The 23,419-nt window shown below is 41.7% G+C and overlaps 1 protein-coding gene across 1 annotated transcript in view; it reads left to right on the forward strand.

Moving 5' to 3' along the window:
* Positions 1-554: 554 nt before the first annotated feature.
* The window catches only part of URB1 (URB1 ribosome biogenesis 1 homolog (S. cerevisiae)), a gene marked incomplete at its 5' end in the record, with an annotated part of 39,790 nt that continues 16,925 nt past the window's right edge, over positions 555-23,419 (forward strand). The window contains 17 exons of the mRNA XM_010140939.1: positions 555-750; positions 2,015-2,152; positions 2,530-2,703; positions 3,333-3,483; positions 6,031-6,153; positions 8,354-8,466; positions 9,164-9,283; positions 13,025-13,141; positions 13,788-13,926; positions 14,995-15,165; positions 16,433-16,629; positions 17,173-17,397; positions 17,918-18,097; positions 19,091-19,946; positions 21,163-21,364; positions 21,529-21,706; positions 22,767-22,825. Of these exons, the coding sequence (XP_010139241.1) occupies positions 555-750; positions 2,015-2,152; positions 2,530-2,703; positions 3,333-3,483; positions 6,031-6,153; positions 8,354-8,466; positions 9,164-9,283; positions 13,025-13,141; positions 13,788-13,926; positions 14,995-15,165; positions 16,433-16,629; positions 17,173-17,397; positions 17,918-18,097; positions 19,091-19,946; positions 21,163-21,364; positions 21,529-21,706; positions 22,767-22,825 (3,339 nt within the window). The remainder of the gene's footprint in view (positions 751-2,014; positions 2,153-2,529; positions 2,704-3,332; positions 3,484-6,030; positions 6,154-8,353; positions 8,467-9,163; positions 9,284-13,024; positions 13,142-13,787; positions 13,927-14,994; positions 15,166-16,432; positions 16,630-17,172; positions 17,398-17,917; positions 18,098-19,090; positions 19,947-21,162; positions 21,365-21,528; positions 21,707-22,766; positions 22,826-23,419) is intronic.

Consider the following 23,419-nt stretch of genomic DNA (forward strand, 5'->3'; position numbering starts at 1 on the left):
GTTCCTCCATGTTGAACCCAGGACACTGGTAGAGAAAATAACTGAGACTTTTGTAATTCCCTGGAGGGGTTCTCACTTGGTGGGTTTATGCTATATCACATTAGCCTGCAAAAGGTACTAGATTGTAGTAGCAGGTGCTATGGTGAGTGGTGCTAGGGCAGGTTATTTCTAGCTTTGAGCAAAATTGTAACTGGTATTCGTCTGGTATTTTTTCTTAGGGACATGCAGAAGAAAGCTTAGAAAGGACTGAAAGACCACAGAAAATACTTTCAAGTTTAATATTAAGTTTTAATCCTCATTTTTAGCTTTGTGAAGTTTGATCAGAATATTTCTGAAATGTTGTTTTACTTATAAGTGATTACTGTTTGTCATGCAAAAGACTTGGAGGTAACTTCTGTTCTTCTTCAGTTCAGTGCCTTCATTATGCCAGCAGTGTGAGAGGTCTTCCTTTGAATTTACCCCAGCAACAGTTAGAGTAGTTGCAGAGTTAGCATCAAATGTAAGGTATTGAAATAAGGATTTCTTTTTCAAATATTTTTTAATGTCTTCACTAGGGGAGGAAATGTGGTGCTTCTGCGCTTTCTTCTTGGTTTAAAAACTGCAACAGAAGATGAAATGGTTGCTGATCTCCTGGTGAATATTCTTAAAGTATGCCCGGATTTATTGAATAGATACTTTAAGGAGACGCAGTATTCCTTTGTTCCTAGACTGAAGTCTGCTTGGATGGACAATATGAAGTTAGTCAAAAAGGTAAGAGTAAGAATGAAGCACAGCACCTCTCAACAGAAATACGCAATCCCAATACGCTTTTTTTCCCTCCAAAAATTACAGTATTTTTTGTAAACAGTAGTGCAAAATTACACAAAATAGTAATAGGAAAGATAGCAAAGTGAAACATTCCTGAGCTGCAGAAAAGTTAACAAGTAGTTTGGTAAGCCTGCCTTTAATCGCCTCGACTACAGATGGGTATTATAATGCCGTTCCTATGTAAAATTTGTTACAACTGGTGTACTGTGCAGTACAGAGCCCAGCCATCCTGTAGTGCGGCCTTGTTAGATGTAAACTGAACTAATGAGTTTAGCTGAGGTCTTCTTAGTGACAAGGAACAAGACTTCATTGATTTCAGAGGATCTAAGCTGAGGATCAGGGCGTGGGTTTTTGGGGGCTTTGTTTCAGAAGCAGCTGTTCTGTATCAGAGGAAACCGACGTGTCTGAAGATGTGTTGTGTTCACAGCTGTAAATGCACAGCGCTTTAGAGCGTGTTAAAGTCACTAGAAAGCAGAGAGGCACAATATTTCATAAATAATGATTTTTAAAACAAACCAGTACAGCAGGGGAAAAGTTAACTGACGGAGATTTAAGCGAGCTAAACAGGAAGGACTTAACTGTTCTGAAATAACACCATCAATTACTGTAGGTATGTTAGGAAAGAAGCAGCAGGATGCTGTTAAATGTCAAAGATGGTAAATGGAAGAGGGAGAATGGCATTCTGTTTTCTATAGGTGCTAAGGAAAATGAGTCATGGCTCAGAGCCACAGCTGCTTTAAAAAGTGTAGATGTGGAGTGAGTTGGAAGGTCAGTTGGTAAAAAGCCATGCTCAGAGCAGGAGGCTGTATAAACATTTAACTGGGAAAGAAGAAACTGGCGTAAAAAGCAGTGGGAAACATCACGTTGATGGGAAGTTTTTTGAGATGCAGCAACACTGAAGCTCAGGTAGAAAAACCTTTTGTCTTTTCCGAGTGTTCCTCTGCCTCTGTAGCTTAAAATGGGCAAGTAGGTTCTCTAGTCTGTTTGTGGAAAGGGGTGGCTTTTAGCAGGGATGCAGGTCACATGCAGATGTTCCATTTAGTTTGATAGGAGCCTGGGGGATGATCTTTAGCATTTCTGCATAAAAATTGACATTTTGTGCTTTCACCACTTTTGACAAGTCAAAACCTTCGTAAAGAGTTCCCCAGAAGAAACTGTTATCTCTAGGGCTATATAAATGTTGATCAAATTGTTATTTTTATTTCAGATCTATGAGGCTCAACCAGAGATCTCCAGTTCTTTTAAAACTTCAGAGTTTATTCCTCTTCCCAGGTTGCTTTCTATGGTCATGGTAACCACAGTCCCTGCAGTGTGCAACAAAATAATATTCACCCAAGGACTAAATGTAAGTGAAGTCTATAATATTTCAGTGGATTTTTCTGTCCCTGGTAATACCATTTAAGTGTGTGATCATCTAAGAAGTTTCTTAAGTTGGTTTATTACATATGTCCTGTATTGTCTGTCCCAGCATAAATCTGGCTTGGGGAAGCACTGGAAAATGAGTTAAAACCCATTGATAGGCTTCCAAGAGCCATTCACGAACATCAGTTCTGCCAGCGCTCACTAGAGGTTTAGGTTGGGAGTCTGAAAACCTACTGGTTCTTTCTGCAAGCCGAGGTCTAGGAAATAATTAATTTGTTAACAAATTTTAACATATATTCAGTGTATAGATTATGTGCAAAGCAGAAGTACTAAAACATCAATTCAACTTCCTTCTTTCAGCTACCGAGCACAGTAGTGAAGCACAGCATACTGTCACTTGTATCGATGGTTCTGAGAAGAGCCTTGAAGAATATTGAGTACTGTTTGAATGAAGAGACTTGGCAAAAGTCAGAAATCTACACACTGTCAATGATGCAGGAATTTGTACAGCTGTACAGAGAAGCCATCAGCAAGGTAAAGGAAAAAGAAAATTGGGGTCTAACGTGAGTAATATTGCAGTAGATAACTCCTGCTCTGTGCCTCTCCCCAAGTGGTTGTGGCCTGGGAGCCAGGAGATGGTATCTGTGGGTATATCAGTGGGAAGGCTGTGGGTTAAAAGGTGTTAATAACTGGTGTGGTAGTAGACTACATTTCCTAACACAGCTAGCTGATGGAAATGTAAGAAAAAAATTGTTTTGAGACAAATTTGTAAAAATGACAGCTGTTGTGCTGCAGATGAATTCTACGAGTAGGCTTGGAAGCAAATTCTCCTCCTGGTTCAAGTAAATTGTAGGCAGCAGAGTTAACTCAGAGGTTGCTAGCCAAGGTAGCACTTGAACTGAAAATATATCATGAGGATGAAGAACCAAACATAAATTTTTACAGGAAACTTGTTTCAATAGAATGTTCTTTCCAGTATTTAAGTTCTGCAGAAGTGAATGTGTGCTACTTGATTTCATATTCTTTTTCTGATTGCATACGAAGTTGGCTACAAACTTTGTGAAGAGCAGCAAGTCCTCGTGTTGGTTGGCTGTGAATATTTTTGTTACAGGAGCTTTATCTCATGCAGGAGAGCTATTGCAATTTACTCTTTTTGCTTTTAGATTTTACCGGACATGAACAATATAGTGGCTGTCTGGCAGTCCCTTCTGAAGCAAGGGAGAGAGCACCATGATGGGCAGGAGGAGAAAAGGAAAAGCGATACCTGCAATGTGAAGGCAGTGACTGAGTCAACAGAAGTTGCTGAACAGCATGGTAGGCAAAGCAGGTGGAGTTACCCCTTCTTACATGTATTTGAGTGGTTGTTGGGAAGTCCTCACCCCTTGTAAGGTCATTAACTTCAGCAGAGTCCAGATGTCACTTGTGCATTTACTATGCATATTTGCTTTGTTCAGTTCTTCGGCAGTTTAATTCTGACCAGCGTTAGAACTGTGTAAGGTACAGTTTTACATATAGGCTGCCATTGCTGCTAGGAGGTTAAGCACTTTAACTTTCTGCTGTCACAGCATTACTGAATGGTTGATGTTGGAAGGGACCTCTGCAGGTCATGTTGTCCAAACCCCTTACCTAAACCTTGTGGCCCAGGACCATGTCCAGATGGCTTTTTACTATCTCCAAGGATGGAGACTTGACAACCTCTCTGGGCAACCTGTGCCAGTGCTCAGTCACTCTCACAGAGAAAGTGTTTGCTGATGTTCAGAGGGCACCTCCTGTGTTTCACTGTATTCCCAGCATCTCTGGTCCTGTCACTGGGCACCACTGAAATGACCCTGACTCTGTCCTCTTTGCACCTTCCCTTCAGGTATTTATGTACGTTGATAAGACCCCCTGAGCCTTCTCTTCTCCAGGCTGCACAGTCCCAGCTCTCCCAGCCTTTCCTCATAGGAGAGATGCTCCAGTCTGTTCATACTTTTTGTGGGCCTTTGTTGGACTTTCTCCAGTCCATGTCTCTCTTGTGCTGGGGAGCCCAGAAGTGGACACAGCACTCCAGGTGTGGCCTCTCCAGTGCTGAGTAGAGGGGAAGGATCACTTCCCTTGATGTGCTGGCAGTGCTTTGCCTAATGCAGCCCAGGGTAGTGGTAGCCTGTTCTCTAGCAAGGGCACATCCCTGGTTCATTGTCAACCTGGTGTCCACCAGGACCCCCAGGTGCTTTTCTGTTGAACTGCTTTCCAGTAGGATGCCCCCCAGCATGTACTGGTGAATGGGATTGTTCCTCCTCAGGTGCAGGGCTCTGCACTTCCTCTTGTTGAACTTAACTCTCCTGTCCTTGACCTTCTTATGCTAGTAAGAGTATTTTGCAGTCACACAGTAAAACAGACAGGGGAAGTGATATGCCCGAAAAACAGTTTTTTAAGGGATTTTCATTTGGCCAAGTTATTCTACCATGAGATCATTTTTTGAGGCAGTTGTTTACTGTGACTGTGCAAATGCTTGTGTTGCTTTAGCACAGGAATAGAAACATGCAAATGTGGGAGGAGGGAGAGAGGATTGGAGTGGAGGCTTCAAGTTTTGTCCTCTCAAAACCGGTGTCCCCCCATGAAGGACTCCTGTTGTATGGAACTAGAGGATTTAGTACTCTCTGTAGGATGGCTAGCAGCCCACAGTGTTTTACTTCTAGACTGAAGACAAATCTACAGCCAGTTTCATGTCCTTCACAGGCCATATTCCACAGTGAGACTTCCTGGAACAGGGAATTTTTCAGTGTATGACCTTCTGCTTGGCTTTGGACAGCAAAATAGTTGTCAATGCTGACACACGAAGGTTCTTTATTGGTAGAGTGCCTGCTGAAACCAGTGGAGCAGCTAATTTCTGAAGTACTGCAGCTGTAGTTTCTCTGCATACTAGGGTGATAATACTGTATCACTTACTCTCAGCTCACCTTTTGCAGCTTTACTTGCACTGTGGCCACTAGAGAGTTCTTCATTAATGGGAGTTGAGGCTCAGGCAGGCAAAGTTTATGCATGGCATCCATCCAGTTTTTCATAGCTCCCTGACGGACATCCAGTTAACAGGAAGAAAGTAGGTGTTAAAAAAAAGTTTTGGCTGCCCTTCATTTATTTTTCTTCCTTTCATTAGTGACTGGATAACAAGTAGCTTTTATGCATCCTCATGTTATAAACTAGAAGAATATTTAGCTACTGAAATAGTTTTCCTATGAACTAAGCAGCTGCCTGAACTGGGGTTGGTGTTTCTCTCACACAGATGCTTGTTTTCTTGCTCTTGCCAAGAGGTCACACTGAGAAAGTTATTTTGAAAGAGGGAAAGGAAGGAAAGAAATCTCTAACTGAAGTAAGAAATTAGTAACAAATTAGCATAGTGTCTCCTGCACCTCCCCAGTCAAACCCACCTGACATTAGGTAAAAATAGTGTCCCTAGAAACCAGCAGCATGACCATATTCTTCCCTTCATTTTTTTTCTGTTATTCAGCCTTAAATTAAACAGCAGAGGATTGGTTTCTGTGGTTGGACTCTTACAGTGAGTGTTAAAATGTTGAGGTTGTCTTTTATATGTGTGAGCACTTTCATATCACATCAGAAATGGAAACTGCAAATTTAAGCACTGAATAGGCTGATTTAGTTTTAAAAGTATTCATACAGGAATGCTGGGGGAGGAAACCAGGGATTTCATGGAGTGGTTTTTTATCTGTTTCTTCTTGTTGGTGAGGAAGATAACTGGTCATTTCATAGGCAAGTCTGTTGGAAATATAGTTAGTAATTCTCGTGTTGGATAATGCAGGTGCTACACTGCGCTCTCTCGGTGTGAAAGAAGGAGAAACTGATTTATGTAAACACTTTGTTTAGGTTCAGACGATGCTGAGACAGTGTTTCTGAAAGCTGTACTGCTCCAGGTCATATGCCTTTATCAGAAGGTTGTGCCCCACTTGGTAGCACGGAGCAACTTTGATTTTAGCAAGCTGCTAAAAGGTATGTGATGTGTATTTCTATTACCTTCCTTGTTTTCTCTGGCTATTTACGAAGTCCACAGCAGAAGGGCACGTTTGCTCCCTTATGTAGATAAAGAGCTGTTTTCTAAAAGTAGCTCATTTTAGTTTCTTCATTGTGTTGGCATTTATTGTTGCTATTTCTACAGTCATCTGGCACTCTGCCCTCTTAAATTCCATAGCTGCTCTGCTACGCTCTGTTGTAAGTGGTAGGTTGTGCTACAGTCCTCCTCTCTGTGTGTCATATTCTTGCAAATATTTGGTCTTTCTGGAGTTGTAATTCTAATGTTTTTGAGGAAGATGTGTGTCTAACTCATAACGAGATTTGGGTATGTAATTCTAGGTCTGTGTCCAATCCAACATAAGAAAGTTATTTCCAAACTCTTATTAGCCACAATGATGCAGAATTTTTCTTAACAGGACGGTTCACAGAAAGTTTGAAGTGTGGGAGAAACATGTGCCAATTCACCAATCTCTTCTGGAAAATCTTTTTAACGTTCAAGTATTTTTTCCATTTGCTGTGTTTTGAATGATTTTATCATCATTTGGCAGTGCATGGGGAGAAGAACAGTATTGTGTATGGTATTACCTCCTGTCGAAAATCTATATGAGGAAGCACTTTAGCAGTATAGTTGTATTTTTGTCTCTGATGTCATGTTCACGGAGGGTATTCCTATTCATACAGCAGAAGTAAACAGAGATGTTCTGTACCTGCTTAATGCAGCAAGAATGACAAGCTACAAATTATGGGCTGTGAGCAAGATCCTCCAATACCGTTGGTAGTACAGTAAATACAGCCATTTAACGCTGAGTCTGGAGGAGAAACCAGTATGTTGTTTGGGCTTCATTGCTGTCTGTGGGCCATTAGAGCTGGTAGGCCACCAAACTACAGCAACTATCGGTGTTTTAGGCAGGTCTGGGATGTGTAAGGATGGGAGTTATGTAAATGCTTTAATTAAAGTCTGTCAGAGGTAAAAGAGGTTTTAAACAAAACCCCCTCTAAATCAACTGTCCCACGCATGAGGTTTTTCCTCTCTTTGTCAGAGCATATTGAATTGGTTTGTATACTTGGTGACTCACCAGATCACATGCCCTGTTTATCCCATTATTTAATGCATTGGTCTGCTTTCTTCAAAATTGACAAAAGGCAGGACACCTTTTTGTGAGGCAGAAATCCCTTTGATGGTATGTTTTCTTACAGTATAAAATAAGAAAGTGGAACAGGCTGAAAAATAAATTGTCATTCTCAAACAAATGTCAGGAAGTGAGTCTGGATATTAAATTTGATGAAAGAAGGTATTGTAGAAAATGATGGTATAAATTAATAATGAAATTTTGTTCTGTCAGATGCCAGCTCGAGAGTTCTGTTGTTCCTTCCCTTGCTCTGATTGAATCATACACTCCAAAGGCAGCATACTTTTCTGCCATGTAGCAATATGTTCTTTAAACAGCTGGTACAGTTTTATTGTTCGGACTTATTGTTGGCTAGACTTTGTAGTGACTTTTAAAAATTTATTGTTCTCTCTCCAATGTGAACCTCACGGATACTACACAGGCTAGGAGAAGCACACTGACACCAAAGCTTATACAGTTGATCTCTGTGTGTAACTTAACTGCAGTTAAAGCGTGGGCAGGTCAGGTTTTTGAGCACACCGTGAGGGTTTGCACAGCTTTGTGACCTGAAAGGTGAATAATTTTGAGGTTGTGCCATAGCAGTCATTGTGAGCAGGTAATAAAAGCCATGTAGGGAGAGATACAAGTGTAAAGTTTAATTACCTGTAGCAAATACTGTAATAGTATAAGCTATTAGTATAAGTGTATTATATTAAGATCTTTTTACTGATGTAGATTCTGTATTTTGGTCTCCAGTTTATCCATCCTCTTTACTTCCTGTAGGACACAGCTTTTCAGAGTTACTGAGACTGACAGAAGAGATTTTGTATTCCCATGCACCAGTGATTACTGCTACCAGGGGCAGGTGTTAGACTGATCCTTCTGAGGGCTGAATTCCAGCCTTAGGTTGGCCAAACGTAATTGTAATGTGTCCAGGGATCTCATGGTGTGAAAATTCGTGGATTGCCAGCTTATCTCAGGGGTGGTTTGAAATCTGAAATTATTAGTGTTCTTGAGATCTCAGGAAGATATAACACAATAAAGCTGATTACATTGCTTTCAAACTTCAGGTATTGTCACTGAAAAGGGCCTCCGAGAGGAGGTCCCTCCTGTTCTACAGCACCACGTATTGAAAGTGGCTTTGGAACTTCCTGCAAATAAATTTGCCTGGTTCAGATTACAGGTAAGAGACTTCAAGGCAGATTTATGTTTTTGGCCTGTTGTTCTCAAATCTTTACATTTGGTACTGCCTAGTTTTAAACTAGTCCCAGTCGAGTCAGGAAAAGTGAGGAGAGTCAAGAGCAAGCAAAAGAAAATCTGGAAACAGGCAAAGAAGTTGAAGTATTTTGTTGTGGCTTTGTCCTCCTAGAGTAGACAGGTTTTAACAGAAAAGATAACAGCCGAATCTGGCAGTATTGTAGAGGACTATAGACCTCAAATGCAAGTCAGTGAGAAAGGCAGGGTAGGTGGCTGAAGGATTGTCATTTGAAGTTCAGATAGTGTTAAGCATCCCTGCTTTGTTTTCTTGTTCTTTGGGGATCAGACTTTTAAATGATTATATTGCTCATTCAGACAGTACTTGTAGGAAATCTGAATTTCTGGGGATAACAGAAATAGAAGTAGAATGGATGCCTGGGGAGGAAGGTGGCTTTATCTTGGACCCTTGCATTAGCTGGTGTTTCTCTTGCTCCTCTCTTCTTCTGCATTCCAAAGAACCATTATACTCATCTTCTTGGCTCACTGAATGCAAAATGATCCCATTCATTTCTGGCCTTGGTATTTTTGGGCAGGTCTATAAAATATTACATACATGCATCAGAACAACATAATTCTGTACGGTGTTGCTGTACCAGGTGAATTTTAATATATTTTTCTTTTAGGATGTCTCTGAGACAGAGAAGGTATCTGGTGAAAAATCAGTATTCTATTTACTGATGAAAATGTTTGTTACGAGTAACCATTCTCACCTGAAAATTTCAACCAAAAAACTGATCATCAAGGTAAGTGTTTGATCTGAAATGTCAGGATATTCCCTATATCCCACTGGTATGAAATTTTAGGATTGTAATTCTTTTTCGTAACGCAGATACCTTTACTGCATAGTTGTGTGCCCAACAGGGTTGTCTTTCCTGTTTTCTGTGACTGTTAACTACCTGTTAGCTGAACGTTCTATGAAAATAATTGTTGTCAACTGAATTTGCTGCATCAGTTAATGAAATAGTAAGAAAAATGTCTCTAATATTTGCCTATGCCCCTAGGCTGATTTAATTCTGGTACTCTAATAAATCGTTGTGGCTTGTGCCTGGAAAGATCTTGACACTGATCAAGAAGAGATTATTTTTTTTTTTTTTCTTCCTTATCCTCATTTATTTAGTCTATACTTCATCACTCTGGCCTGCCTAAAGTCTTAGCTTGTTAACCCTGGCAATGTAGTCCTGTTTGTTACTGTCTGATACAAGCTCTGATGCAAGGAGTACTTTTGTCTAAAAATGAATGAAAATCCTCTTGTGTGCATTTAAATAAGATACCTGAGTTTTCAGAAGTGCTAATCAACTACAAGTCACATGAAGGCACCAGTGACTGTTGTTTTCAGTATCTTTTTAAAACTAGTCATCTTTTAGTTATCTAAGTAGGGGTGGAGACCTGCGTTAAAAACAAACCCAACTAAAAAACTTTCCCCACCAAGAGAAAAATCCAATAAGCTGTTCTGAGCCCTGAACAGGACTCCTGGTGTGGGCCCTTATTAATAGTAGCATGCAAGTTTGTATGGTTTTGTGCATTTAGTTTCTGTGTTTAGCTTAAATCACAGGGTGCAACTGTAATGTTCAATCCACTGAACCAAAGTTACAGTGATTGAATTAGGCTTTAGTTGCCCTTGATCCCTCTAAGGTGAGGTGCTGGAGCATGCCCAAAGAAGGGCTACAAAGCTGGTGAAGGGTCTAGAGCACAAGTGTTGTGAGGAGCAGCTGAGGGAACTGGGATTGTTTAGCCTGGAGAAAAGGAGACGCAGGAAATTTTATCACTCTCTGTAACTACCTGAAAGGAGGCTGTAGCACGGCAGGGGTTGATCTGTTCTCTCAAGTAACAAGTGACAGTATAAGAGGAAACAACCTCACGTTGCTCCAGGAGAGTTTTGGGTTGGATATTAGGAAAAATGTCTTTACAGAAAGTGTTGTAAATCATTGAAACAGGCTGCCCAGGGAAGTGGTAGAGTCACCATCCCTGGATGTGTAGATGTGGTGCTGAGCGACATGGTTTAGTGATAACCTGGGAGTGCAGGGTGAACAGTTGGACTCCGTCATCTCAAAGGTCTCTTCCAACCAAAACAATTCTGTGATTCTGTGAAAGGCAGGTTAACTTTGTCTCACGGTAATGAATATCTCAATCAAAAGCTACCCAGTATAGTTTTTCGAGTGTATTTGGATTCTTTGTGATTTTGCTGAGTAGAGATGTGGTCTGCCTGACTCATTCTTGTTTCCCCTTTTAGATTCAGTCCATTTCATTTTCTCTGAAGAGAATACAGGAGCAGTGAAGTTCAGGCAATTATGTCAGCAGAGAGGCTGCTAAGAATAGATGTTAATGAGTGTGTTTTGCTTATTTTTCAACACAGTGCCGTATAATCGGAAGGCGTGTTTTTGGATTTCACGTTCTGTTCCTGCCTGTTTTCATGAGAACTGCAAGTGTACTTCTATTTCAAGACTCTGCCAAAAATAGTTAATTATTTTAAAATGATCCTTTTTTCTTTTTTCTTCTTTCTTTAAGTGAATTATCCTGTCAGGTTCCTGTAAGTAGTGGTGTTATTTTTATAGCTGCTGGTGGTGTACACAGAGTAAATGTACAGCAAATAAGCTGTGATAGTTTCGTTTTTTTTTTTTCTGTGGGGAGAAACAAAGGCACAGATTCATCCCATGTAATTATAATCTTTTAATGTAGGTGCCAGAGTTAGGAAGCTGGTCAAGGTTTCCTCTCTTGCTGAGAGTGAGGGCGGGGTAGGCAGTTCTACCATTACGCAGTTCAAATCACAGGTCATGTGGATTGCCCTTCAGCAGCCCTTCTTCCTTCTGTTCTACCTCCTCCTCCTTTCTTTCTTTTACGGTTGGAGCTTAGGGTCACCAAGCTTCTCGTTTATGTGCCTCGGATAAAGGCCTGAATTTAGCTAGCATGGAAATGGGCAAAAATTTCTAAGTATGTTAATGCCTTTTACTTGATTGTGGTAAAATTGTGTCTGCCTCACCACTCACAGAAGCATATGCCTATGCTACTCTCTGGACCTTGCTGTGGTCATGACCCACTGTTCATTGATTTGACTGTTCACCCATCTGCCCAACTCTTTTAAGCACAAGTAGCCTGAGTTAGAGTTAATTTAGCAATGATTTTCCTTTATCAGTACTTTTCAAAAGCCCCCCTAGAGACTGTTTTTGAAGGGTATCACTCTTTTTTCTTGCTGTAATGGTATAAAGATGTATAACCCTCTTAAACCAGTATAGCCTGCTCCACTGAAATTATAGAAATAAAATTTACGAAAGTGGAGATAATACTCTGTGTCCAGGTGGCTTTGACCTCAGGAGGGTTTGTGCTGACTGACCACTGACAACAGAAGGACTTGATAGGATTAGACCGAAAGTCCTGATGGTCTTTATCCTAGCTCGTACCTTTGGTTGTACCTTAGGAGGACCTTCCTTGCCAGCGTGCGAGACAGCGTTGTCGTGGCCCCTGTTGCAGGGGACACATCTAGCATTTTGGGCTGCGTGATAGGACGGGGGACACACTAGTTCCATTAAAGCTGTCCAACAAAAGGCTCTTTGAAGGTTGGGACCAGCACCATGGATTTGCCCTGGCTGTGACTCAGTGCTGTAGCCAGCTCTCTTCATCTGTGTCCCTGTACCTTGAGCCTTGAGTGCTGAAGTGGCAGAGGGGCTGTTGCAGTGAGCAGCCCTGTCCCAGCACATGCTTGGTTCCTGTGTCCAGAGAGCTTGTAGAAGTCTTGTGTCCCAGATGCACGGGAATGAATGTTCACGGTGAGATTGCCGTGTGCTCGCTACCCAGTCCGGTGAATAGGTGTTTGCAGCATGCTTGAATGGGGCGCATATGGGATGCATCCCATGCTCTTGTTTACCGTGAGGGCAAGAATCAAGTGGAGTTGTACTGGGTTTGTGCTGCAGACAGCAGGTCAGAGGAGGAGAGGCTCTGAAAAGACAGGAGCGGAAAAAAGGTGCTTTCAGCTGATTTACCCAGTTGTGAGAGAGTAGGCCATGTTTTGCCTCTTGGGTGTTCTTAAAGCCCTCCTTTCTCTGCCCAGGACTGCTTCTTGCTCTTTTTCTACAGACCTGTGTGTTTCTGGCAGACCTCAGCGGGTTGCATTCATCAGCTGTAACATGGTCATGCCTCACCCCTTTATTGCTTTTGCTGAGGGAGCAGTGAGGAAACAACTGTGATGAAGACACTAGGTCTTGGTCCTAGTTACACTGAGGCCGGTTGATACAGTCTTGGGAGATTTTGTTTTAAAAAATGCATTCAGTTTTACCCTCTCTTACAGAATTAAGGGTGGCCCTAGTGAGTGGGAAAAAGGCCTTTTGAACTGCTGGGGTGAGAATGACAGTTCTTTTCATTGACCTGCTATTTTTCTTTCTGAGAAGAAGAAAACATGAAGTTGCTTTACAAAAAGATCTGTGCTTTTTAGGGGTTTTGTATTTTTGTTGTTTTGTTTTTTTTTTTAACCCCCCCCTTGGTTTTCTGGTCAGGTTTTACGTGACAGCGGAGTGTTTGAATATACATGGAAGGAACTTTCAGTTTGGCTGGAACACTTGGATAATACAAAAGAAGACAGAAAGGAAGCAGTGATTCAATTTTTGGAAAGGGTAACAACTGTTCAAATTAGCTGGATAAACAATGCCAAGAATAGCATTAATGGAAACTTTGTGCTATTGTTGAGAAACCTGTCAAAGACTAGTGAATGAATTCTGAGAAAAGCAGTGTTTGTAGTTCTTTATACAGAGCTAGCATCTTTCTTGTCTTGGGTGGGAGGACAGTGAAATGATTTGGAGGAAAATTAAATCCAGAAAGATAAGTTGTTATTACAGGGTTGTTGATATAAGGGTAGAGTGTTGTGAGTGGGGGTAGCTCTTATCTCTTCTTTTCTTTATGTGGCAATACTTGCCAAAATTATCAGACCTAAGTGAATTGGAGTCTTTTACCAGAAAAGTTGAGATTTCCTGTTTACTTTTCAGGATATTAAATGTCCAGTGCTTCATTTTCATTGCAGTTTCTCCAGGGACTCTGTCTGTGGTAGCAGTTTAGGTGCAAAGTTACAGTGGATGTTTCTTTTTTCCATCAGACCCAGTGTCCCCTGTACAGCCCTAACCGTAGGCAGATTCCTGCAGAAGCTGTGTTTCAAAAACTTTCCTAGCTTCCAACCACTTTAAGCACATGGTCTTTCTTAACAAGGTACAGTTCCGATAAACTTAATAACCTGTGCACTTACATTTCTTTCTCAACATTTTTTAGATCCTGTTGAAACTGGTGACAAACCCCTATCCCTATACAGATAAAGCAGCAGACCTCGTTCAGGAAGCCAGCATGCTCCAGGTTAATATGTTTAAACAAGACTCTGATAACATCAGCATTCCCATCTCTCACATTGATGGTATGTGCTGGTTCCCTCAACAACAGAAAATTCCAAGACTTCGTGATAAATTTTCTAGCCCTAATTTGCACACCGATGACTGATAACTGTAGAAATCCTGCTTAACTGAAGACCTACAGGATTCACCCTCTGGTTGTATTTAGCGTTGGAAGTAAAAGTCTGAATTGCAAAGTTACCACTTTACCTCCAAAAGTAATTTCTGATGCAGTTACACTGTTTTAACAGTATTTTAAATCTCTCTTCAGGCTCCTGCAGCAGCATTTTCTAACTAAAAATGAAAACTGTTACAATTTCTTTTCCCAGGGCTGCTCATAACTGTTAATCCAGGAGGAAAGGGCTGGAGTGCCCAGGGAACTTCCTTACTCCCAGGCATACAGCTTGAAGCTCCTGCTGTGTGGGACCAGTCACAGCCCCACTGCAGACAAACTCAAAATTCTGCTGATGTGGACACTTGGACAACTTACCATATGCTAGTGGTTCTGCTGTAACAGTCCACGTGTAGGATTTTGCAGTACTTCAGTGTAGGATAGTTGAGGTAGTTTAACACTCAGTACCAGCTGGATCAGGTGCCTAGAGTTGACTGTATTACAGAGATGTAATGCCAGCCATGGAATATGTGGTCTCTTCTTTGTATGTTAATAGAACTCTTCAGGACCAAGATTCGGTTCTCCGGCCATGAAGAGCTGAGAAGCTCTTCAAGGACTACTCAGGATGTTCTTATAATGGGGAAGTGGCTGCTTCCTTTGTACTTTCCCATACACATTTCCTGTCACTGTTAGACTCTGATAGTCCTTACCTAACGCCATCCTGATGGCAGTAGGTGATGCACCTCTTCCCTTCCTTCTGTCAGTAGTGTTAAAAGACAAAACATAAAGTTAAGCACGCAGTAAGAGACACTGATTTTTACAGTTGCATTTGGCTTGCTAGCCATGTGTGTCTTTCATCCTTCTTTTCTGTTTAGGGAATTCAGAAGCTACCTTGTATTCCTGGAGTGTTGGATTCTATCTCATGTTGTTTTTTAGTTAGTCTGAATCTTCTGCTTACATTTTTTTCTTCCCTTAATAATAGATGTCCTGGATATGGTGGATGTCCTAATTGAGGGCAGTGATGGTTTAGATGAAGAAATCGGGTTCACTCTAAATGAAGACATGATTATCCAAACGTTTCCATTCAGTGCTGTTGTCCCTGCTGCATTAGAAGCCCGGAATACACTGTTGCTTCAGACTGAAAATGGAACAGGTACAGCTTTGTTCCAATGTATCGTCTATGCTAGTGGAGTGGAATTGGGATAATTTTTACCCAGTGAGCTCCTCAAGACATTTTATTATCTTCATTGCAAACAGAAGGAGGTGCAGATCCATGGTGTTCCCTGCTTAAGAGAGGCATTAAAGCTTATGAAATGCTGCTGTCCTTTTTTCCTGATGCTAAAACTCGCCCTTGGTTTCTGGAGCAGGAAAAATAGGAGAAAATGCAGACATTCCGTAAACTGCTGTTTGACTCTAGGACGCTTCTGCAGTGGCAATACAAACTTGCTGAGGTTAGAAAAAGAGAGCCCACCTTTTCTCTGTGAAATGCAGGTAAGTGGAGGAGGAAAATGACCCCAGGCTCTGAGCACTCTGCAGAGGGGACTGAGGAGCAGTGCAGAGACACTGTCCCTTCATGGACGGTCTTGTTCTGGGAGCAATTGCCCTTCAGTAACAGTGTTTTAAACACAGAGTATTCAGATCATGAGAGGAAGGTGGTTTTTGGGGGCTGTAGGCAACGCTTCCACTGAGAGCAGTCAGTAGGGGAGAGAGGAATAGAAAATGGATGCATTTTCTAAAGAAAACTTCACAGATTAAACTCCTAGGGGTGAGTCTTGCAAAGTTATACCACCGCCTTGAGGAAAGGATTTGGTGGAGTGAGAAGTCACAGGGGCAACAGTGTCCCCAGAGCAGGATTTGCCAACCCTGCAGCACCTCACAAAATCCTACTTGTATTTGGCTGTTGAGTAACATCTGGGGTGGGACCGAAAGCCCCAGTTCTGAAAGAAAATCCTCCATATTTAACCAGCGTGTGTTAACCTGAGTGTGTTTCCCCCCCAGAGTACAAATCAGTTTTCTTCTTAGGTGGTGCTTGGCTGGCATCCTTACCCATCAAAATACAGAGAAGTTTAGCACAACACAGTAAAGGCAAAGTAGTTTTATGCTTCTGGAAGGAAACAGGCCAAGCTGAGCGTGTATCTTAAATTGGAGTGATTATTTACTTCAACAAGATCTACTGAATGGAGGATTTTCCCAGATATCTCAGTGGATCAGGAACACTTGTCTAGCTTATTGGAAACACATTTTAATCCTGTTCACTACTTCTCTGAATGATGCCTACTTCTCTGTCACTACTTGATCACGACTTCCCTGAATGAAGGCCTGTGGCCCAGGCCTTAAGGAAAGAGGGTTGCCCTAAAGTGGGTGCTCATACAGATTACTTCCGTCAGTAGAAGTTTCATTTTTTTATTTTGTTTTTCTAGGAGCACACATCGTAGAGTATCTCGTTGCTGTTTTCACTGACCTCCTGCATTCGCAGAGAGAACCCCTTGCCCTCTGCTTGATGTTTCAACTCTATGATAAAGATCTGCAGTCCCTGAAAGTTTCTAAGTATCCTCAGCTCTACCGATTTAACCAGTACTATAAACTCTGGATACCTCAGCAATCTCAGGAACCTGTGGTATGGAATACCTAAAGTCACTTGAATGCTTGAGCCAATATTCCTATAAAACCTCATGGTGTATGAAGGTTATTTGTCCATCAGAAAGTGCATTTACATTAAGCTGATTCTGTATTCCTCCTTGATCATATCGGGGCACAAATTTGCTCAAGGGCTTTTCTCTAATGACACTAGAGGTATTTGTTGTGTTTGGTTGGGAAGCGAAGCCAGGGCTCAAGGGTTGTACTCAAGGCTGCTGCAGCTCCTTGCTGGGCACATTGTAGCATGGTGTGTGATGAGGCTGGAGGAGCCACTTTACCGTGATGGAAGTTCACCCAGGTACGGGTTGGGAATGCACAGACCAGCAGTGCCTGGCATTGATGTGTTTTTCTGATAGCCCAGGGGTGACCAGATGCAGATTCCTTTGACTAGCTGTACATGTGTGCTCCTGGAACTTGAGTCCCAGTTTTGATACAGAACTCATTTAAAAACAAAGGTAGTTGAAGAAACTTGTGATTTATCCTCATCTTTATTTTTCTCTTATGTGTTTTCTATTTTAAACAGTTTAAAAAACACAAAGAGGAATGCAAAGAACCTGCTGTGGCCCTGGATTCTGTATTTACCACTTTGCTTAAGAAAGCCTATGAGAGAGGAAGCAGTACCTTACTGGAAGAGAATGTCCAGACAAAATTGAGAAACTTGGCTTCCCAGCTCCCGCCTGAACAGCTTTTGTTAGGAGTAAAGCATGTGTTGCTATACCTTAAATCCGCAGTGGAGAACTTTGGCAGTGTAAGAGCAATATTGTGATGAAATTGTGTGTTTGTTTGTTTTACTTTCATGCAGAATATAGAAATGACTTGGCTGTTGAAACTTAAGGATCCAGTTCTGCAGCTTTATCATGTGCTCAGTTCTCACGGAGGCTACAGAACACCACACAAACGTGCACCTAATCTGTAAACAAAAGTCTATCCTTCTAACTGTTGAGGAAACTTTGCATGGGTTACCTTACTGATCTGTGTGTAGTGCAAAAAACCTCCAGATTTTAATCCAGCTTCTGCATCTCCAGCTTCTGCCTTTCTAGAGAGTGAAATTCACTGGGTTGTGTTACACCAAAAGTCACAGTATGGATAAAAATTTGTAAATATTTATTTCGCACCCTGAGACTTTTCTCTACAGAGGGGCATGATTCCTTCTCCCCCAAAAGGTTGTAATTTAGGAATTTTTTAGCTAATTTCTGTTCCAGTTTGATAATTATCCTCCTGCTCCCATCATTCTCTTTTCACAACTTCCAAGGTGTCTGTTTTCACAGCTTAGTAAAAGTTTTGGTCCTCACCTTGTTGACCTCTATATGGACCTGCTGAGCAGCTTGTTGTGCCAGGGAGATCAGATAGAGTTGGATAATCAAAAGAAAAGAGAAGAGCATCAGACTGAATCAGATCTCTTCATGGATGAGGAATCTCTGATTACAGAGGAGTCTTCAAATGACAAGGTATCAAATCCCTTGATAGACAGGCAGAAGCTCACATGGTAGTAAAATTTGCTTTGGTTTACTCCCTAGGGAAATAATCTTAAGTTTTCCGAACCATTAATTAAAGCAAATGAACGATTTTTGAGCACAAATTACGTTGATATATTTTCACTGATCACCAACAAGGAACTGACTAAATGTGATGGAGAACGGGAGATCTAGCAAGAAACAGGCTTTGTGAGTGCTATGACTTGATAATTCTGGGATTTCAGTTAGGATTAAAGCATGTCTGTCTCTTGCTCACTGTAGAAGGATTGGAATAGGATTTTACTGCTTGTAGAAGCTTTACTATAGCTTTTACCGGGTCCTCAGAATGGCAGGGAGTGATCAGGGTATCATATACTGTGTATTTCACAGAGTTGTATTGAATGGAAACAGATCGATGCAGAGAGATGCTTTTAAGGTCTAAGAGAAGTACTTACAAACTTTGAGCATGTGTTCCAGCAGTTATGAAGCAACTGTCTGGAGATGTGACCAAGCTGCATCATCCACAGTCTCACCCCTGGGCTGGAATATGGTTAGGAGAGGTTCTGACAGAGATCACTCACCTTTGCAGAAGAAATTCTGTTCCTTAAGCCCTGTGTAAAGCCTGGCTGTGAAAACTAGCTATGTGGAGGAGGGAATATTTGTCCCCCTTTCATCTGTTCTGTGGATTTGTGGCGATTAGAATGGAATTCTATTGACAAACCCCAGAATATAAAGTTTTCATCTGGAAATGTGCTTATACATGTGAAAAATGTTCAGCAGAGGCATGCCTCCCACATCATAAATGTTGAAAAAATGGTACTTATGTGTGTGTAATTCATTAGTATTTTTATCCTCTGACCAGTTAATAGACAATTTCATGTTCAGTAATTGTAATTAACAAGCTCTGGAAAATAGGCAGATGAATTATTTTTTTCCCCCGAATTATAATTATCCGTGCAGTGATATTGTTAAAACCATTTGTTACAGACACTAGAAGATACACTCATGTTGATTTTCAGACATCCTACGCTGGAGAGTTGGTTCCTGGCTTTAGAACAACGTTGTCTTCCTCAGCACAGTTTAAACCCTGTTGCTGTGAAGCTCCTGTCAGCTCACCTCAATTCTGGTGTGCTCCAGCTGTTGAAAATGGGTGCCCCGATGTTGCAGAGCATGGATCACAAACATGTGCTATCGAAGTATTTTGAAGCTATCACAAAAAGTGTCTTGAAAGAGCTACAGGCTGTGGGGAAAGACACAAGCCAGCTCTCTCCCAAGAGGTCTCACCAGCTGGAGGCTCTGGAGGCGTTGCACGTATACATGGCTGCAGATCAGCTGAAGGAGATCACTTTATCCATGCTGCGACTTCCTGAGATGAGCTTGACTACTCAGAAAACTGAAAAATCCCCTAAGAAAGGGAAACAATTAAGCTTCTATGGACAAATTTTGGTGCAGCTCCTCACAGAGAGCTACCAAAGGCAGCCCCATCGAGGAGGACTACTGCTATCCACAGAGCACATCAAAGCTTTGGGTTTATTGATGTCAGCATCAGCCAGCAAAGATTTGGAGAAAGTTCTCCTTCAGGCTCTCCAGAGCGAGCCGGTCCTCGCACAGGCAGTCAGTGTAGAGGTGCACATTCACTGCCTTAACCAGAGGTCCAAAACCTCCCTTGCCATTGTGAGCATGCTGATAAAACACTGTAGGACTCACCTGCTGCAGTTCGAGCTGTGGTGTCTGAGCAGCGTCACTGGAAAATACCTCAGGAAAAACATGGAGAGCTTTCTTCCACTCATTAATGTGTATTTGCAATGCAGAGACCTGTATGATTTCACCCGACCTTCCACAGGTAAAGCCACAACTGTTCCCTATTTGTGATTCGAGAGGCCACATTTCCAGGGTAGGTTCTGCTGGCCTTAAAGTCTGGGATCCTCTGCACAGTAAGTTGAGGTGATAAAATTTATGCGTCTAACTTGTAATGGTTCTCCTACAAGTACTTCTGCAGCAAAAAAGGTAAAGGACTGCGGTCAAGGTTGGCTGTTAGACTGAAGCAGTGTACTCTTACACTTGCTGTTACCCAGTTTTCTCTTTTGAAGCCTTTATTTAATACTTAGTGCATGTGAAAATCTGTCTTCATGCTTATCTTGGTTTAGTATAGGAGGTAAAAACTTTTTCTCGGGCGTACACAGAATAGTCTGGTGAGCGGAATGCCATAGCCATCTGGTTTTGCAGTCTGTAAGCTTTCACTTTTACAAGCGTAAGAGTCCAAAACTTTGTTCTAAAATAAATCTCCAAATATAGCTTCCCAAAACCAATGCCTTCCTAAGCTGGCAGGCCAAAACTTTCCAAACCAACCACGGCATTAAATAGACAAGAGTGTTAAATTTTGTACCAGTAACATGATGCGTTAGGATTCAACTCAACAGGATTGCTTTGATTTCATTTCTTCTAATTGCATAGAAATGTCAATAGCAACAGGAACAGGCTGACTGTATCTGTTGGTGGAGAAGACTAGCTCTTATCTTGGAGAAGTTCAGTATGTAAAAAGACCTTGTCAGTACACAGGAAAGTAGAGGATGGTTAGAGAACTACGCCTTTCTCCAACACCTAATGCACACCAAGGGTTCCGTGCTTGAACACTGGAAGGGAAGACGGCTGTCTGACTGACTTGATCTGCAGGGTATCTGTTAGCTGTCTGTTGATGTGAGAGAAAATTTCCTTGGAGTCCAGGGTCAGAGAACTGGTAGATGAAAGGACAAGGCTTCTTTCTTATCAGGAAATTGTCCCTCTTTTGAAGGTCTGCATTATTTGCCCATGTTTAATTATGTCAGCTGTGTAGCAAGGGGTTGTCTGGAACATAGGCTAAATAATTCCTAATGGTGCTGTGGAGCAATACAGAGTGCGCTTCTGTAGCAGGTTAGCAGCTACTGTAGTATACCAGTTTCCTAGAAACTAAGTAATCTGGGCCTTGATTAGAAAAGTGATTTGGCACTTTTGTAATTATAAGTCTGTTGTTGCTTAACACACTTAGATGGTGGAACCTGTTCTCTGCTCTCTCCCATCAGTTGTCTCAGCTGTTACGCCTGTCTTGAGGAAAGCTCTGTGGAAGGAGCTCTGTGGTGTATTTCAAGACGCAGAAGCATCACATGAGACCACTGTGAAACTGCAAGTTCTTTCAAAGTTGCTGCCATCTTCAGAAAGCAAAGGGCTGCAAAACCTTATTGACCAGCTTCCTGCTGCTCTTGAGAAAGCAGAAAATAACGAGAGGTAGGCAAATCCAGTTGCTCTGTTTCGGGACTTGGTTTGTCCTGTAAAGCATTGTGATAGATAGGGTCCTCAGAGAATCTGTCACTTTAAGCTTTCACAGTAAGACACCTTTAACATATACAAAAAGCATGTTCCAACATGAAAAAATAAGTATCTTTCTGCAGCTGGACAGTGGCAGATGCCATATCTAGAGTGCTCGAAAACTCTGAAGAGCTGCATTCCTGGAGGAGACACCTGTTATCAGCCTGCATGAAGGGGTTAATTGTCATGTACAACAGCAGTAAGGATGAAAGCAAGCAGGAAGTGGAGAGGTCCATGCTGCTGAGGCTAGAAGAATTATTGGTGAGAACTTTCTATCTTCATTGCCAGGATGTGACTGTGTGCGTATGTGTTATTGTGCTCTTGTATCTTGGTTAAATATAGATTGGACTTTATTTTCTGTTGTATAGATGATGGCTTCTGTGGGCTTTTAACAGCTTTTGCGGAGTTAACTTAGCCCTGATAATCCTTTATAAGAAGTAGTTTTGATTTGTTCGTGATGATGGCTTTCTGCTAAGTACCATTTCAAAGTCAGAGTTTGAGGTGTTCAGGAGTTAAACAGAGGTTGCCAGTGGATGTTTATGTATTAAAAAAAAAAAAGTGTCGGAGACACTTCTGACAAGACCCGCCTGCCATGTCCTCTGAAGTCTGTGGCAGAAATCTGGTTGATCATAGATAGAAATCCAGACTTGACCTCTTGCTGACTTCTGGTGAGACTCCCTTTTAGGACGTGGCTGATTGTGCAGGACGAGAGTCTTGCAGGACCTGAGGGGCCACCTCATAGTGTTCACCCTAATGCTGTCTGCATTGGGCTTGGTGAGGTTAGCACCTACCAGTACGGGGACTGCTGGCACATGCAGCTGTCAGTCTTCATGGTTTTTAGCACTTCAGAGAAGATCAAGCTTTTTGTACAGAACAAGTACACCCAGCTACCCGTTTGCCACATGCAAAGGTTGGTTAGCTTAATTAAGCACATTGTAGGTACACAGAAGCCTAGTACCTGAGCCTCTTGCTTTGATTTGCCAACTTTCTATTCCTTTCACACTTTGGGAATGTGAGGGAATGTGAAGTGTTTCAAGACTCTTGAGGTTTTTGGTACCTATAGACCAGCTTGCTTTTTAATTGCCCATATGTTTCCTTGCTCCAAGGACCAACAAAACATGACTTTGTGTTTCATTTCTATCAGGAGATAGGATTGTTGCATCAAAGAGCTTTCTTTCGTGTTATCCTTTGATCGTTCCACTGGGTTGTTTGGCTTGCATGTTGTTAGAGCGTTTGTTGAACAAAAATTGCTGGTCTCGATGATGTGTAGAAGCCCTGTGTGCTAAATATAAACACCTGTTTTTACTCACTACATGCACAGCGCTTTGTTGAAGAAGTGGACCCAGACAACTGGTACAGCCTTGTGAAGGCGGGACTTAAGTAAGTAATTTTGAGTTGCACCAGAGCTGCTGTAGGAGGTGCAGTTCTGTTCACTTCGCCTTGTCCTCCAGTATACTGGAAACACCCTGTCTCACTTGAATGCAAACAGATTTGGTGATGGTCCTTGTTTCTCGGGATGCACTTTATGTCACATCAGGCTTCACTGGAGCCTGAACCTGCACAGCTGCAGGCAGGTTTGGATTTTGTGCTCCAGGTAGCATAACTAACATAGCTAAGCTGGACTAGCTTCTTTTCAACTGGCATCCAGAATATTAATGCTCATATAACCTCTTTTCATTTAAGATATTTATTAAAAACAATTCATATGAAAACAGACTTAGATCTTTCACCTTTAAAAGTAAACAATTTAAATAAAAGAAATAAAAAATAGTGTAGGATAATCTTAGCTTCTCTGGAGGTAGAAGTTTTACTCTGAGGGATTGCTTCCTGAACGGTTAGTAGGCAAAATTCTAATGCTTTGTAAAGATCAGTGCAGCTACAAGTGTAACTGTGTGTTGATTCTCTTTTATTGTTTTTATAATTAGATACCAGTTTAGCTTAAAAAGAATTAAACCAAGTTAGCTCAGGGAAAGA

The sequence above is a fragment of the Buceros rhinoceros genome, unplaced genomic scaffold (genome assembly GCF_000710305.1).
Source record: "Buceros rhinoceros silvestris isolate BGI_N320 unplaced genomic scaffold, ASM71030v1 scaffold3718, whole genome shotgun sequence".
In the NCBI taxonomy this organism is placed as follows: domain Eukaryota; kingdom Metazoa; phylum Chordata; class Aves; order Bucerotiformes; family Bucerotidae; genus Buceros; species Buceros rhinoceros.